The following is a 17,911-nucleotide window of genomic DNA, read 5'->3' as shown; positions in this document are numbered from 1 at the left end:
AAAAGACTGCGTCATTGCCCAAGCTTTCATGCTGTTCAACTGATGAAACAGGCAGTGTTATCAAATTATCAAGCCATAAATCATTTTACTTTGTCAACCTTATACTGAGTCAGGTGTAGGTTTGATGTGCCCTGTGGTTAAGATGTTTGAGCAGCACCACTGTCCCATGAAATCTATCCAGCTTTAATTCACACAGCATTAGCCTGCCTGGAACTTGTCCTCCCCCTTACCTCAACTGACTCTCTGTCTCTCCCTCAGGAGTCATCATCCAATGAGGCCTGTCACGTTGTCCTGGATGACATCCTCAGGAGGACAGCCCCAGACAGGTGCTTTGAGGTTGGACTCATCACCCTGAACGCGAAGATGTCTTTTCTACTCTTAGACCTATATTATAGAAATTGAGTGGTCATTGGTATATACAGTGCATTCAGGAAGTATTCAAACCCCTTGACTTTTTTCACATTTTGTTACATTACAGCCTTATCCTAAAATGTATTAAATTGTTTTTTCCCCCTCATCAATCTACACACACAATACCCCATAATGACAAAGCAAAAAGGTTTTATAAATTTTTGCAAATGCATTAAAAATAAAAAACGGAAATTTCAAATTTACATAAGTATTCAGACCCTTTACTCAGTACTTTGTTGAAGCACCTTTGGCAGCGATTACAGCCTCGAGTCTTCTTGGGTATGATGCTACAAGCTTGGCACACCTGTATTTGGGTGTTTCTCCCATTCTTCTTTGCAGATCCTCTCAAGCTCTGTCAGGTTGGATGGGGAGCGTTGCTGCACAGCTATTTCCAGGTCTCTCCAGAGATGTTCGATCGGGTTCATAGTCCGGGCTCTGGCTGGGCCACTCAACGACATTCAGAGACTTGTCCCAAAGCCACTAGTGTGTTGTCTTGGCTGTGTGCTTAGGGTCGTTGTCCTGTTGGAAGGTGAACCTTCACCCCGGTCTGAGGTCCTGAGCGCTCTGGAGCAGGTTTTCATCAAGGATCTCTCTGTACTTTGCTCCGTTCATCTTTCCCTTGATCCTGACTAGTCTCCCAGTCCCTGCCACTGAAAAACATCCCCAAAGCATGATGCTGCCACCACCATGCTTCACCGTGGGGATGGTGTCAGGTTTCCTCCAGACGTGGTGCTAGGCATTCAGGCCAAAGAGTTCAATCTTGGTTTCATCAGACCAGAGAATCTTGTTTCTCATGGTCTGAGAGTTCTTTAGCTGCCTTTTGGCAAACTCCAAGCAGGCTGTCATGTGTCTTTTACTGAGGAGTGGCTTCCATCTGGCCACTCTACCATAACGGCCTGATTGGTGGAGTGCTGCAGAGGTGGTTGTCCTTCTGGAAGGTTCTTGTGCTTCGAAACTTCTTCCATTTAAGAATTATGGAGGCCACTTGCGCTATAACACCTTCTTTACTATTAGTCCACCTTCTTTACTATTAGTATGTCGAGATCCTTCTTCTGCATGGAATTCACTGCAGACTATGGGACATCCACTTCCATCTCCTCTCTACTCAGTCCTTCAGCTATTTTCACTGCCTCCACATAGGAGACCGGTTGGATTGCCCTGATCCTAGCTACTGCGACCTCCATCATCTGCATATCTCACATACTCAAGTTTAACATAAGTTGGGAGAACGACTTCCTTCTGTCTATCATTCGATTCAATCGACGTGCGTCTACCACTCCTGGAATGTTAACCCTAAACCACACAGCCCCTATGTCCAACGAAACACTAGAGATGACACCTTTAACCGGTGCCCTACTCTAAAAGTCAAAGCTTTCCACATCATGCGTCAACATCTTATTGAGCCACAGAGCTTTCTCCTTTTGTGTTACTCAAACTGATTCCACTTCACCCAATTCGTCCTTCACCATCTTTGAGAACGCAAACGGGTCACCCAAAAACATCCAACTTAAGCCCTTTTCACTCCACTCTTCTTCACCATCGTCCACTCATTCTCACCAACTGTACTCGTGCCAAGAGAATCACACAATACTTCCGGTCCACCATTGCTCCTCCAGTCATCCCCTGGGACTCCCTCGCTCTTTGCTGTGAAAGATGCAAGAGTTTGTGTTCTCGAAGTAGCACCCATATTGTTCTCATTCCAGCACAGCTGTTGCTTCACCAACTTTTTCTCCATTTCATCCGCGCTACTCGCCGCGATTTCCCTTCCTGGTCATGTCCTGACATGCATTGTCAACTGTGGGACCTTATATAGACAGGTGTGTGCCTTTCCAAATCATGTCCAATCAATTTTAACACAGGTGGACTCCTATCAAGTCGTAGAAACATCTCAAGGATGATCAATGGAAACAGGATGCACCTGAGCTCAATTTCGAGTCTCATTGCAAATGGTCTGAATACTTATGTAAAGAAGTTTTTCTGTTTTTAATTTTGCATTAAATTTGCTAAACATTTTAAAAACCTGTTTTCGCTTTGTCATTATGGGGTATTGTGTATAGAGTGATGAGGAACCTTTTTTATTTAATCAATTTTATAATAAGGCTGTAACGTAACAAAATGTGGAAAAGTCAAGGGGTCTGAATACTTTCCGAATGCAGTGTAGAAACATTAAATTGCAAACAAACCAGCTTGGGTCTTTCTGTATCCTTGACTCTCTAACACTAGATTGAAACCTGTCCTCTGTCCTTTTCAATGGAGTTTCCCTACACATTCTTGAACCAGGGGAATTATTCTTTGGAAACAAGTAATCAGCTTCCACATTCCAAAGTAACAGAGGGCACAGAACAATGTGACACACAAGTACAGTGAAAGAAAGGGTGTCATTATTATCAGTGATTTCTTGAATTGTATTGATATTATCAGTAATAGATAGTAAAACTATTGTATGTTTACTATATATAAGGGACTAATAGTTCTGTCTGAAAATATATTTTGAAGTAGGCCTACACACAGGTATGACGTTAAAATGGTATGTAGCAGACACTTTTTTCTCCCCAATCTGTGGTATGGACGTTTCTAGCTTTAAACTGTGAAATGTTGAACTCTTTTCACATGCACGGTTTACGTTATGGACTAACTGTGACCCGCATAATCATAATTACTTACTTGCGTCCTCGCTCATCTCAAAATCCATTGGATGAGAAAGCCAGATGTCACGCCCTTCTGACCTTCTCCTCCAATAGCTTTTGAGAAGGAGGCGAGGAGCTAACCTTTGTTGATATCTGATGTGGCTGATCAAATTCATAAGGGAACTGGACTGTGCCTTCAGTTAATTTTGCCATCCTTACATTGTATCCTCCCCAATGGTGGTTGTTGTCGTCTTTATTAATTTACTAATTCAAAACACTATCATGGTCATACATTTTGAGAAAGTAATGACAAAGAGGAACAATTTGTCAGTTGTTTTTTTAGAACTAATCTCAGAATAAAACAATCACAGGCTTGATTTAGATTTGATTAAGTCATAAGGAGAGCAATTTATTTATCCAGTCCAGACTGGAATTCATGCCAACGTTTTGCCACGTTTCACTAATGACGTAACCTCTCCTTAGCTTTGACAACAAGCAGAAGGGGCAAACGAGTTGGAACATCGACCAGCCTAGTTGCCTACATTGTCAGTAGGGCGCTGTAGTCATATTCTTCACGGCAGAACATACTCAGTATTTGACGACTCTTTAGGAACAAACTACGATTTCCGAAAATCGCTCAACTCTCTGTAAGGCTTCTCTGTTTGGAGTTGCTATTTCCTGGTTGGTAACGTTACTAGCAGCCATTTTGGGTTTCAGAAAACTAGCCTGTTTTTGGAGGAGTAACTTATCACCTAGTTAAATTAGCTAGCTACTTTTTTTATCGAAGGAATTAGTTAGCTAAGTATTTATTTCGATTTTTCAGAGCGGAAGGGGGTGTCGTTTTATAAGAAGAGGGGATTTACTGTGACGAGTCCACGATGAATCCCGAATAGTAAGTAGCTAGCCAGCTAACCTTAGCTGATCAACTGTCTAAGAAGTGCAAGCTAGCTAACTACTATTGTCACTGTTGTTTATTGAGCGCATAATAACGTTTCACACAGGTGAATTATGTATGCATACAGTTGTTGTGAGTTTGCTAGCTAGTTGCTAAGTAGCATCTACCTTAGCTAGCTAGCTAGTTAACGTTACCTAGCAAGCTAGCCTACGTAACGTTACCTAACGTTCATCAGTTAGTTAACGATAAGTGCTGTTGTCAAAGGGAGCATTACTTTGGATGGTAACTAACGTTACTACTTCCATTTTACTTAACATATTGTAGCTAGTAGTCTGACAATACAACGCACGTCTGCTAACGTTACATGTTATGATTATGGTTAGCCATGCAAGTCATTATGCGAGTGTGTAACGTTACGGCAGGCTTTGTGCGCTGGTGGTCAATAATTAATGTTAACTAGCTTGCCTTTTCCATGACATTCAGTGAATTTGGCCCTCATGCGGACAACAAGCAAGAGGACAGTCAGTGCCACCCTGAGAGTCATGTGTAGGTCACGAGCACGATATGCCATGCCTCTTTCAACACACTCATTGGGTTGTTTGGCAAGTAATGGTTTGTCAACTACTACCATCCCTCCATGCAGGTTGGCAAGTACCTGATTACTGTAGTTTAGGCCTATAGGTTTCCCTTTTTGTGATACAGCTTTTGTATTTCAGCTCAGTTTAAATGATCGATTTCTCATATATTCAACAGTCCCACTGGCATGACTGAACATCTGATTTGAAATGGTTTTTATATTATATGCTGATGACACAATCTAGTGCATTGAAAGGTTAGCCCTTTCCTTCCTTTTTTGTTGTTGTTGACAGGCACACTATACTATTGCCTCCATTTATAGCCATTTCAGTTATTTCTTTGAAACCTCAAGGGGTATGTTATTAATTGTAACTCAGTTGCTCTTGAACTCTTAAACTGTGTGTAGTATCACTTTTTTTGGTCACATACACATATTTAGCAGATGTTATTGGTCACATACACATATTTAGCAGATGTTATTGTGGGTGTAGCAATGCTTGTGTTCCTAGCTCCAATAGTGCAGTAGTATCTAACAATTCACACATATAAAAGAATGGAATTAAGAAATGTATAAATATTAGGACGAGCAATGTCTTGTGGCATTGAATAAAAAAACAGAATACAGTGTATATGAAATGAGTTAAACAGTATGTAAACATTAAAGTGACCAGTGATTCCATTTCTATGTACATAGGGCAGCAGCCTTTAAGGTGCAGGGTTGAGTAACCGGGTGGTAGCCGGCTAGTGATGGCTATATAACAGTCTGATGGCCTTGAGATAGAAGCTGTTTTTTAGTCTCTTGGTCCCAGCTTTGATGCACCTGTACTGACCTCGCCTTCTGGATGATAGTGGGGTGAACAGGCCGTGGCTCGGGGGGTTGATGTCCTTGATGATCTTTTTGGCCTTCCTGTGACATCGGGTGTTGTAGGTGTCCTGGAGGGCAGGCAGTGTGCCCCCAGTGATGCGTTGGGCAGACCGCACCACCCTCTGGAGAGCCCTGCGGTTTGCGGGCAGTGCCAGGCGGTGATACAGCCTGACAGGATGCTCTCAGTTGTCCATCAGTAAATATTTGGGGCCATGACAAATTTCTTCAGCATCTTGAGGTTGAAGAGGCACTATTGCGCCTCGGTGTGGTGAAGAAGGCTGTTGCGCGTTCTTCACCACACTGTCTGTGTGGGTGGACCATTTCAGATTGTCTGTGATGTGTACGCCGAGGAATCTGAAGCTTTTCACCTTCTCCGCTGCAGTCCCGTCGATGTGAATAGGGGACTGCTCTCTCCATTGTCTCCTGAAGTCCACGATCAGCTTATTTTGTTGACGTTGAGGGAGAGGTTATTTTCCTGGCACCACTCCGCCAGGGCACTCACCTCCTCCCTGTAGGCTGTTTCGTTATTGTTGGTAATCAGACCTAGTACTGTTGTGTCGTCTGCAAACTTGATTGAGTTGGAGGCGTGCATGTCCACACAGTCATCGGTGAACAGGGAGTACAGGAGGGGGCTGATCACACACCCTTGTTGGGCCTCTGTGTTGAGGATCAGTGTAGTGGAGGTGTTGTTTCCTACCTTCACCACCTGGGGGCGTCCCATCAGGAAGTCCAGGACCCAGTTGCACAGGGTGGGGTTCAGACCCACGGCTCGAGCTTAATGATGAGCTTGAGGGTACTGTGGTGTTGGCGGCTGAGCTGTAGTCAATGAACAGCATTCTTACATAGGTATTCTTCTTGTCCATATGGGATAGGTCAGTGTAATGGCGATTGCATAATCTGTGGATTTATTGGGGCGGTATACACATTTGAGGTGGGTCTAGGGTGTCAGGTAAGGGTAGGATTTAATAGTCACATTGGAAACATCACCCCCTATACACTTCCTGATGAACTCAGTCACCTTTTCCGTGTATATGTCAGTGTTATTCTCAGAGGCAACCTGGAACATATCCCAGTCCGCGTGATCAAAACAATCTTGAAGCATGGATTCTGATTGGTCAGACCAGTGTTGAATAGACCTTAGCACGGGTACTTCCTGTTTGAGTTTCTGCCTATAGGAAGGGAGGAGCAGAATGGAGTTGGATGGATTGATCTGATTTGCCAGCAGGGCGGGGGAGGGCCTTGTAGCCATCTCGGAAGGGAGAGTAACAATGGTCATGTTTTTGTAGCGGGAGTACTACAGGCAATTTGTTGGTAGAACTTCGTTAGCGTTTTCCTCAAATTTGCTTTGTTAAAATCCCCAGCCACAGTAATTGCTCCCTCAGGATATGTAGTTTCCATTTTGCACAAAGTCCAGTGTAGTTCCTTGAGGGCTATTGTGGCATCGGCTTGAGGGGAAATATACACGGCTGTGACTATAACCGAAGAGAATTCTCTTGGGAGGTAATACGATCAACATTTGAGATATTCTAGGTCGGGTGAACAAAAGGACTTGAGTTCCTGAACGTTATCACAATCACATCCTGAGTAGTTAATCATGGAACACACCACCGCCTTTCTTCTTTCTGGAGAGTTCTTTATTCCTGTCTGTGCGATGTACTGAGAACCCAGCTGGCTCTAGGGACAGGGACATTATATCCGGAGAGAGCCATGATGCCGCGAAACAGTGTGTGTTACAGTCCTTGTGTCTCTCTGGAAGGAGATCCTCGCCCTGAGCTCGTCGACTTTATTGTCCAGGGACTGAACAGTAGCGAGTAAAATACTCGGAAGCTAATAATATAAAAAATAACGTACAAAGAAACAAAATACTGCAAAGTTGCTTAGGACCTAGAAGCCGAGTTGCCGTTCCACTAATGAACTTACACCTGGACAACGGACATCCCATAGGCCTATCTTATGTATTGTCTTGGCGAATCCATCAACAATTACCCCAGCCTACACCATTGTGTAAATCATTACAGTTTAGCCTAATTGTCCTTTTACTGTCAAGCACTTTTGCTTTGGTATGACAATAACTAACTACCAGAGAGAGATCATTGCCTAGCAGAGGTATTTCCACTCTTGCACTATTGTCACAAGCCCTTACACCTCCTTTAGCATTATTTGTTGCAGTGTGAAGTCCTTCCACACTGCTTCCATGGACTCAAATGCACCTGGTCAACCAGACAAACTGTCTTTTGGGCTTCTCTGAGTTCCCAGTTACTAGCCTAAATATTTATTTGGGTTCCCAGTTTCTAGCCTGTAGAAAACAGGCTACATTTGTGTTTTTGCAGATTACTTGCTTTCATTAGGCCTATCCTTCCCCTAATAGGCTAGAGCTTCTATCTCATCTGCTGGAGCTGAGCTTCTGATCCACAGCCTGTTAGGGCCTGGCTGACACACTGTGACTCTCATTGACCTCTGTAGTAGTGAGGAAAGGGAACCTCGGGTCTGATCAAAACCCTGCTTTTCCTCGACACCTCTTATTAGACTGCTCTCCCCGAGGAGAGACTGAGACAGGAATGCTAAAATAGCAGTGTTTGATTCTGGGGCGTTTGTAGAGTTTTGTGATTGAATGCCATGTAGTGCGTTTGCATGTGTTATAGGTGTGGGTGTTTTTCAAAGGAGTTTTTAAGTCGAATGTCATGTGAAAGTCGAATAATGGTGGGTGGTGTCATGTGTTTGCAGCATACAAAGTATCATTCAATCCGACTTAAAACATAAACACTGACTCTGATAGAGGAGAGGGATGGAGAGGTTTTTTTCTGTAGGGTTTTCCCTCTGTCTTGCATGACCAGTCAGCGGTACTACTAGCCTTTCATAGGGGCTGTCATTATCCTCAACCATCTGCTTAACGAAGAGGGCATGCCTGGAATTCATTCCAATGGGAGAGGAAAGGGACAGGGAGGCAGGAAACAGGGCTGCCTCGGAGCCTCTTAGCCTTGGGGCTGGGTCAGATCACACCAGACTAGCTTCCGAACCTGCCTTCCTTCCTTTGACTGTACTACTGGAGAGACTGGAAGGGGATCTGAAGTCCAGCTGAATTCCCCACTGCTGTAGAATGCTTAATCGGTTTACAGGAGTTTCCGTACCTTTTTCTGTGTAGTCTAGTTGTATTGCACAGCCCATGTTAAATAAAAAAAACAGAGTACAGAGTGGAGGGGGTTGAAAGGGTGAGAGCTCTCTGTGTGAATGCCGCTTAGAGGTGAACATGAGTGGACAATAGCTGTAGCCTATAGTTTGCGAGAGATTTTACTGGTCTGACCTATTTTGATAGGGAAGCATTAGTGTAGCCTATTTCACACGGTTGGAGTGGGACAGGATGTATGGACTGTTGATGCTCAGCATTTTGTTGTCCTCGTATCTATCCTACTGGTGTTTCTGCTCATATAAATGAGCATAGCATGAATTGGTGTATTTGAGCAAGCATCAGTGGAGCAAGGAATGGTGTTTTAGAAGTTAGGCTGATTTAAATTTGTTGCAATATTAGTGTTTGGTACGCTCATATGCAGTTGCTATGCAGTTAGGCTTTTTTAGTTCTGGGTACAAGCCTATTTGACATGAGGTCCAATTAGTCATGTTTTTGTGTGTCTACGTGTTTTGTGTGTCTACGTGTTTTGTGTGTCTCATAACTGACCAAGGTTAGCAGCACTCTGAAATCTGATCTGTTGAACTACAGGGAGCTTTGGCAAACTCTGAACAATGGCTCTGTTGTAACCGCTCGTTAAACATGAATTGTCTGCGCTCAATTACAGTAGGCTTCTTGGTGAAGTCAGGCACAGGCCTTCTAAGTTGGTAGTGTGTTGAACATGCTATGCTGTTGTCAGTCACAGTGCAGTCTTTACCTCTTTTAAAATTCTCTTGTCTGAGTGTTTATCACATGAGCCTGAAACATTGACCCCCCCCCCACTGACTTATTTCCTTATGTGGTTTTGCTGACCATGCACAGCTCAGTATTGTGAGGTTTAATTTAATTTGCCTGTAGAAAACTTTATTTTCTGTACCAACAACTATGGAAGTTTGTGTTGCTGTGTGGACTTGAATTGGCCTGGTTTCAACTTGTGTGTGATTGTCTATAAATGGGTTGGTGTGAAAGAGCTTTTTAGGCATTATGTAAGAGTCATAAGACATCATACATCCTTGCTCCTGATTGTGTGGTGGTGAGACAAAAATAGTTATTCTAAGAGTTTGCCCAATGCAGCATCTTGCCTAACGCAGTGAAATCAATAGGCCTTACAGCAATGGCATCTTGGAATTGTCTGAAGCATGACCACAATTATATCTCTTCTGGTGATGTGGTGAAGTGTGGAGAAAGGCACTACATCGCTGGAGGAGTTACTGTAGATCCGGGTTCGATGGCCGCGACCAGGAGACCCATGAGGCGGCGCACACATTGGCCCAGCGTCATCCGGCTTAGGGGAGGGTTTGGCTGACCGGGATGTCCTTGTCCCATCGCTCTCAAGCGACTCCGGTGGCGGGCCGGGCGCATGTACGCTGACACTGTCGCCAGTTGGACTGTGTTTCCTCCGACACATTGGTGCGGTTGGCGTCCGGGTTAAGCGTCAAGAAGCAGTGCGGCTTGGCAGGGTCGTGTTTCGGGGGGGACGCATGGCTCTCAAACTTCGCCTCTTCCGAGTCTGTACAGGAGTTGCAGCAATGGGACTAGACTGTAACTACCAATTTGGATATCATGAAATTGGGGAGAAAAAGGGTAAAAAATTCAATAAAAAATTCTTTAAAAAAAGAGTTGATCCGTGAGACACGTTTTGACAGAAGTACCACAAGTAGCAAAAAAAGATTTGTGTATTGAACTGTTTTTCATGTTCTAGTATGGAAAAAGTGCAGAAGTTTCAGTGTATGCCGAGGCTTGCTGGTTATCGAAAGGAAGAGAGCTGGAAAGATTTTAAATACATCAATGGATGTAAAAACAGACTGTTTACTTGCTGTTTGAGGTGAGGAAAAAATGTACTTTGAGAAGCTTCACAGCTCATTAGTGTAGTTAAGACAGAATACTATCAGACATCCCCAAATGGGCACATTTTATACATTTGTGCGCTGACCAGGTAGCCTAGGCTTACTTCTATGCGTAATCAGGTGCGTGGCGTTCTTAGTCAACAATGACAGAAGTGCTCCAAACAAAAGACGATGCATAAATTGACAACTCGTAAATGGAAAGAAATGAACCAAAACTTGTTTCTCCAGTGTTGCATAGGTTGTGATCTCTGCAACACTCCGACAATGAGAATGGTAAATGACTGTAGTAGTAGTAATAATAATAATAATAATAATAATAATAATAATATATAGAATGCATTAGCAGAAATTACTTATCAAACATTTCAGATTAGAAATTATGGTAAATGTACAACTGGTGATTTGGGGGGGGGGGGAGATGGAGCACAAACTATGAAGGACAAATACTGGAGTTTTGGTTCAGGTACAGCCAACTAGGGCAAAAACGATAAGATATATCGTAAAAAATGATATCCTGGTATGTAACTATTGATTCCCCCGACCCCTGTATCACTACTGGTGATACAGTGCATCCGGAAAGTATTCAGACCACTTGTCTTTTTCCACATTGTTACATTACAGCCTTATTTTAAAATGGATGAAATACAAATATTCTCATCAATCTACACACACTACCCCATAATGACAAAGAGAAACGTTTTTTTTGTGTGTGCAAATGTATTAAAAATAGAAAACCTACCTTATTTACATAAGCATTCAGAATATTTGCTATGAGACTCGAAATTGTTCTCCGGTGCATCCTGTTTCCATTGATCATCCTTGAGATGATTGGAGACCACCTGTGGTACATATAATTGATTGGACATGATTTGGAAAGGCACACACCTGTCTATATAAAGTCCCACAGTTGACAGTGCATGTCAGAGCAAAAACCAAGCCATGAGGTTGAAGGAATTGTCCGTAGAGCTCCAAGACAGAATTGTGTTGAGGCACAGATCTGGGGAAGGGTACCAAAAAATGTCTGCAGCATTGAAGGTCCCAAAGAACATACTGGCCTCCATTTTTAAATAAAAGAAGTTTGGAACCACCAAGACTCTTTCTAGAGTTGGCCGCCCGGCCAAACTGGGCAATCGGGGGAGAAGGGGCTTGGTCGGGGAGGTGACCAAGAACCCGATGGTCACTCTGACAGAGCTCCAGAGTTCCTCTGTGGATATGGTTGTTCTTCTGGAACGTTCTCCCATTTCTGCAGCACTCCACCAATCAGGCCTTTATGGTAGAGTGGCCAGACGAAAGCCACTCTTCAGTAAAAGGCACATGACAGCCCAATTTGGAGTTTGCCAAAAGGCACCTAAAGGACTCTGACCATGAAACCAAGATTGAACTCTTTGGCCTGAATGCCAAGCGTCTCATCTGGGGGAAACCTGGCACCATCCCTACGGTGAAGCATGGTGGGGGCAGCATCATGCTGTGGGGATGTTTTTCAGCTGCAGGGACTGGGAGACTAGTCTGGATTGACGGAAAGATGAACGGAGCAACGTACAGAGCGATCCTTGGAAAACCTGCTTCAGAGTGCTCAGGACCTCAGACTGGGGCAAAGGTTCACCTTCCAACAGGACAATGACTCTAAGCACAACGCCAAGACAACGCAGGAGTGGCTTCGGGAAACAAGTCTCTGAATGTCCTTGAGTGGCCCAGCCAGAGTCCGGACTTGAACCCGATCGAACATCTCTGGAGAGACCTGAAAATAGCTGTGCAGCGATGCTCCCCATCCAACCTGAGAGCTTGAGAGGATCTGCCAGGAAGAATGGGAGAAACTCCCCAAATACAGGTGTGCCAAGCATGTAGCATTATACCCAAGAAGACTTGTGGCTGTAATCGCTGCCAAAGGTGCTTCAACAAAGTACTGAGAATTTGGGCCTGAATACTTATGTAAATGTTATATTTCAGTTTTTATTTTTAATACATTTGCGAAAATTACAATAACTGTTTTTGCTTTGTCATTATGGGGTATTGTGTGTAGATTGAGGGGGAAAAACAAATCCATTTTAGAATACAGCTCTAATGTAACAGTGGAAAAAGTTCAAGGGGTTTGAATATTTTCCTAATGCACTGTATATGCAATTGATAGACACTAACAATAAAAGGACAAACCGTTCACACAATCAAGTTATGAAACAATGCGCACTAATTGGAGGGAGAACGCATTCTGGCGAGAGATGCGCCTTGTGCCGCTTAGCCACACTTCCCTTCTTGACTCAACATTTTAAATTATGCCCAGGACGCATTATCTTCAAACATACTGTAGTCCTAAGGAATATTCTCTGAAATGGTGTCAGGTCCAAAACATTAGCCATTTATGGAAAACCAATGCAATTTTGAAATGGGTTAAATTTCACTTATTTGATAAACTGTATCAAATTGCTTGGCGTGCCATCTCCGCCACCTCCTCAATAGATTAGTCCACTGAGATGGGTGGGACTCAGACTGGTGTGCCATGAAATAAAAACAAATATTTGCGACCAGTCGAGTAAATGGGGGTCGGCCCTAAAGCTAATGCTGTCTTCTGAGTTAGAGTCCCAAGCTTGACAAGACTATACTTTTGTTGAAACTGTGGAAAATCTGGAATCCAGTTTTAAAACAAGGTTGTTTCAAAAAATAATAATAATAATAACTTTACTCCCCTCTCCACAGTGACTATTTATTCAAGCTGCTCCTGATCGGTGACTCTGGCGTCGGAAAGTCATGTCTTCTACTCCGATTTGCAGTAAGTGTCCTGTTGATTCGTCCATGTCCCATAAGTGTCTCATAGCCATTCATAAATTGATCGCACTAATCACTCATTAGCTGTTCATAGGCTGAACCAGTCATATTAATAATAATAATGATGGCATATTAGTGCACTGCTTGGAGTAAATTCGGCACATAAGAACAGGATGCCCAGAAATGCGAACCAGTTTAAATCAAGCATAGGAATAGTATTCAACTTCTATATTAATACTCATGTATGTTAATTTTACTTATCTTGTTTACTCTCCTATTGCGGTGAATGGTCATACTTTTGATTCCTTTTTTCTGTCGACTGAAACTGTATGAAAGTTAAGGATTTGTACTTTTTCAGACTCCTCTCCTCTCTCTCTCTCTCCACAGGATGACACATACACAGAAAGCTACATAAGCACAATCGGAGTAGACTTCAAAATACGAACTATAGAATTAGACGGAAAGACCATTAAACTTCAAATCGTAAGTGTTTCCCCGCCACATCTTTTGTTTTTCTAATATGGAAATGGAAGCTCCAAGCTATACTAACAAAAGGACCTAACAAGTATGCCTTTCTGCATCTGGCCACATTTGTACCATGGAATCTCTGAAAAATGCCATTGTAGGCATTCCTAAACAGAACCTAACTCTAGATTACTGTTCATCAAATATCGCAAGGCAGAGGCCTCCTACATTATTAAGACACATGGTTGACTATAAAATTGTGATTTATCGATTTAGAAATGTCCTTCTCTCATGCGTGTGTTCTTATTTGTCACATTTGTTGAATGTGCGACGAAGCAGCATCTATTTGCAGGGTGTCCGCAGGTACTTCAATTAATTTAAGACTTTATCTAAATTAAAGGCTGTAAAATGTCTTAAACATTTTTGAATTCAGTTTTCAATGGTCCGGAGATGACTAGTGTTTCGCTACGTTGTGCAGCCACTTAATGTGATGAAAAAAAATGTACATCAAATTATAGCCTAGTCCTACCGAGGTGCGTTTTTGAAATGCTAGAGAGCTCCAAATGTAGCCTACAACTCAATGTGCGTGTGCCACTGCAAGTCGGCAGTGGCCAGATGAGAGAGCACGGCGGGTAAGGTAGGCAAAATAGATGGCCAATTCAAAACAATGCTTGTAGCTTGGCTAGTTAGCTCACTCGTTAGCTAGCTAGTTAACTATTCAGCTATTATAGGATTTGGTCAAATGGTAAAGTGAATTATGTTCATAAATCCTTTAATGAAAGTGTCTGCCCTGCCCATTAGCCTGTTTCTCTGGGGCCTGCTGCAGTGATGAGAGAGCCACGTTTTACTGCCTTTCCTACTGCGCTCCTGTAGAATATATATTTTTTAATCTGATTCTATCTGTAAGAAAAAAAAAACGTATATCCTGTGTAATACTCAGGGCCTAAAATGAAGACCCACCACCTGTCAAATGCTGGTAGATTTTGGGATTGGCAGGTAAGAATGTGTAATTCACCAGCCACGTTGCCGCGTGGTAACACTCCGGGCTCTACAGTGCGAGTATTTTAATAAAAATAGTTAAGTATGGGCACAAGTGCTAGTTGTGATTTCATAGCAAAATAAATGCTGCAGTAGCTGTTTTCAAAGTATTTCTGCTGTTTTTGTTTCATATCTGGTAATGCACAAAGAAATCTGAATCCTAACGTTATAGCTATTCCACCTTGCACAGCAATACAACCTGTCTGGGGGGGCTCTGAGCACTGTGAGTGCTGAAAGAATAGTTTTTAGAAGCAGTGGGCACAGGCATAAAAGCTGTTCTAATTTACTCAAGTCTACTAAAGTGAGACTTTTTCGTAATGTTTCTTGGCCATTTACATTTATTTTGTTCACAAGCTAGGTTGCTTTTCAATGTTTGAGTTTGCTCCCACTGCTAGCAAAAAGAGACATCGTTGGCCTCAACTAGTGACATAACAGGCACACATGACTTAAGTGGCCCTGTTACCAAAGTAACCTTAAAGGGGCAGCTAAATATTTTTGTCTGATATTTTTATTAGAATACTCAGGTCATAGAATACTCACAGGTCATTCAATTGAACTGTAGTCCACATTACTTTTTACTAATAATACATTTTGTCTTAATTATGGCATCAACAAAAAATGTGGTCTGGGAAAAAATTGGGGTGGCTGGTAGATTTTTTTATGTACCTGCCACAGTGGCTGGTATACAAAAGTTAGTTTTAGGCCCTGGTAATACAATTGAACAGTTGAAGAGAGGATGTTCTCAGCTTTGTGCAGGTATATATTTTTTTCTTCTCAGCTGTCTGTTATACAACTGGGATATTAATATGGATTTGAGATACGGAGTGTGCGAAATGAGCATCGGCCTCATTGGGCATTAGGCTATATGACAGTAACGTTTTTGTTGATAATAATTACTGATCAATTAAAACATGGCTACTTCCAGTGATAATTATAGTTAGAGGTAGGGATCTAGCTAATGTGTTTTGAGTTTCCACTTACCCAGCTGGTGAATTGGCACCAAATATATTAGTCTATGATATTAGTGCACATAAAGATGTAGGCAAATTCATCTCTCTTTAACTACAAATACTGAGTCCTATTTTAACAGTAAACTATAACAATGGTCTAATTGTCAAATTCATGACACTAACTGGATAAGGTTGCAGTGCACATCAAAATATCTTGAATCATGCATTCCTGCTTAGATGAAACAAGATATTTGAATACCATCGCAGTAGTCTATTGCACTACTTTATTAAAGCACTGTTAATGCCATTAAAAATATGGGGAAATTAGCAGGTTTGTGGCGCACGAAGACCTCATTGTTATTAAATTGCATTTCAAGTTGCATTAAAAAGGTCTTAAATTCAACTTGATGAAACCTGCAGATACCTTGTATTTGGCAGTGTGTGTGTGTGTGTGTGTGTCAGCATCTATTTGGCAGAGCGCGCGTGTGTTTGGCAGTCCTGTATTTATGACAGTGACTGAATATCTCTGCTGTGTATTGACGTTGACAGTGGGACACGGCGGGGCAGGAGAGGTTTCGCACGATCACATCCAGCTACTACAGAGGAGCCCACGGCATTATCGTAGTCTACGACGTCACAGACCAGGTCAGTCTGTCTCTTTTAGCACAGTCAATCTTTAACTTGTCACTGTGTTTGGGCTTTCTGGCTTCTTTTCCAGAATTGAAAGTCAGGAGTGCAGGTGAATTAGTATTTTGAAAGACTTACTTCATAAATATTGCCTACCCTGATATGTTGGTTTTGATTGTCTTTCTTCTTCTAGGAGTCCTTCAACAATGTCAAGCAGTGGCTACAGGAAATCGACCGCTATGCCAGTGAAAATGTCAACAAGCTATTGGTGGGGAACAAGTGTGACCTGACCACAAAGAAAGTGGTGGATTACACAACAGCAAAGGTAAGGGCTTTTAACCAAGACAATGGGTTATCAGATGGAGCAGAAGTAATGCATTTTTCCAATTAACTCTCTGGAAAAAATGGTGTAAAGCTGTGGTTACCAAACTTTTGAATTGAGATTTTGTTGAGGCCCCCAAACATTCCAAATGGTTTTGGACAGTCAGGTCTCTACAACCCAGTAGTAAATTAGTAGCAATAATAGTCTACAGTCCTGTCATGAATGCAGCAGCTCCCCTAACCTTCTCTCGCCATTCCTTTCTCTGCAGGAGTTTGCCGACTCCCTGGGCATCCCCTTCTTGGAAACGAGTGCCAAGAGCGCCACCAATGTGGAGCAGGCCTTCATGACCATGGCTGCTGAGATCAAGAAGAGGATGGGGCCCGGGGCCACGACCGGAGGCAACGAGAAGTCCAATGTCAAGATCCAGAGTACGCCTGTCAAACCTGCCTCGGGGGGCTGCTGCTGAGAGAGAACCCCACCAACACCTCTACCCCCATCTCAAGCACCCCCCTCTGGCCTGTCAGCCCCCTCCACCTGGCCCCATTTTCCACCATGCCCCACCTTCCTATCCTAACCGTAATCGAGAGGGAAAGTCTGATAGAAAGAAGTTGTGTGTGTGTGTGCGAGAGGGAAAACAATGAAATTGCCTGAATTTGTACTGTAGCCGTACTACCAAGAAAATAAATCATTATCCCCCCTCCCTTATTGCCCTGGTAATTGATGATTAGTAGTACTGTCTAGGCAATCTGTTAGCAGTCAGATGGACAGGTCCCTCACTGGCCCCATCCTGGAGAGGCTTTACCCCCCGGACCACCTCAGAGACAACTGATTTAGTTTGCCCCCTCACTCATCGCCCCCTCTGTGTGCAGGGTTATGAGAATAATGTGTGTGTATCTCACTGCATTCCTACTTCGGGATTGGTCTGTGGTCAAATTCAATTATGTTTTCTATTCCTCTGTCCCCGTCTTTTTTTTCTTCTTCGCTTTCCTTTCCTGTTGGTTATTTTACTGTTTGTGTCGGCATGTCTCTAAGGTGTTTATTCGCGAATATGAGTGTCAGCCAACTGCACAAGTCTCTCACTGTCTCGTGAAAAAGTACTGAAAAATATACAGTACCAGTCAAACGTTTGGACACCTACTCATTCAAGGGTTTTCATTTTTACTATTTTCTACATTGTAGAATAATAGTGGACATCAGGACTATGAAATAACACATGGAATCATGTAGTAACCAAAAAAGTGTTAATCAAATCAAAATATATTTTAGATTCTTCAAAGTAGCCACCCTTTGCCTTTGACAGCTTTGCACAATGTTGGTATTCTCTCAACCAGATTCATGAGGTAGTCACCTGGAATGCATTTCAAT

General features: G+C 42.8%; 1 protein-coding gene across 2 annotated transcripts; it reads left to right on the top strand.

Annotated features, from left to right (window-relative positions):
• Positions 1-3,498: 3,498 nt before the first annotated feature.
• LOC115193867 (ras-related protein ORAB-1) lies at positions 3,499-17,246 on the top strand. Of its 2 annotated transcripts, none has more exons than XM_029752969.1 (7): positions 3,499-3,685; positions 3,862-3,930; positions 13,076-13,148; positions 13,532-13,627; positions 16,147-16,242; positions 16,418-16,549; positions 16,815-17,246. In XM_029752969.1, exons 2-7 carry the CDS (start codon positions 3,917-3,919, stop codon positions 17,010-17,012), a joined length of 609 nt encoding a protein of 202 aa, XP_029608829.1. In that variant the 5' UTR covers positions 3,499-3,685; positions 3,862-3,916; the 3' UTR covers positions 17,013-17,246. The 2 variants fall into 2 exon arrangements, with proteins under 2 accessions (XP_029608829.1, XP_029608828.1); XM_029752968.1 differs by having other exon boundaries at positions 3,499-3,719.
• The last annotated feature ends 665 nt before the right edge of the window (positions 17,247-17,911 follow it).

The sequence above is a fragment of the Salmo trutta genome, chromosome 5, assembly GCF_901001165.1.
Source record: "Salmo trutta chromosome 5, fSalTru1.1, whole genome shotgun sequence".
Taxonomy (NCBI): Eukaryota; Metazoa; Chordata; class Actinopteri; order Salmoniformes; family Salmonidae; genus Salmo; species Salmo trutta.
The sequence above is the reverse complement of the archived record's forward strand: the minus strand, read 5'-3'. Positions and strand labels throughout refer to the sequence as shown.

What these genes read in the sequence shown, in the direction of transcription:
- LOC115193867 (XM_029752969.1), top strand. An exon ending in GTCTTCTACTCCGATTTGCA is followed by an intron (nt 13,149 to 13,531) that starts GTAAGTGTCCTG and finishes CTCTCTCCACAG; the next exon opens with GATGACACATACACAGAAAG. An exon ending in TGGATTACACAACAGCAAAG is followed by an intron (nt 16,550 to 16,814) that starts GTAAGGGCTTTT and finishes CTTTCTCTGCAG; the next exon opens with GAGTTTGCCGACTCCCTGGG.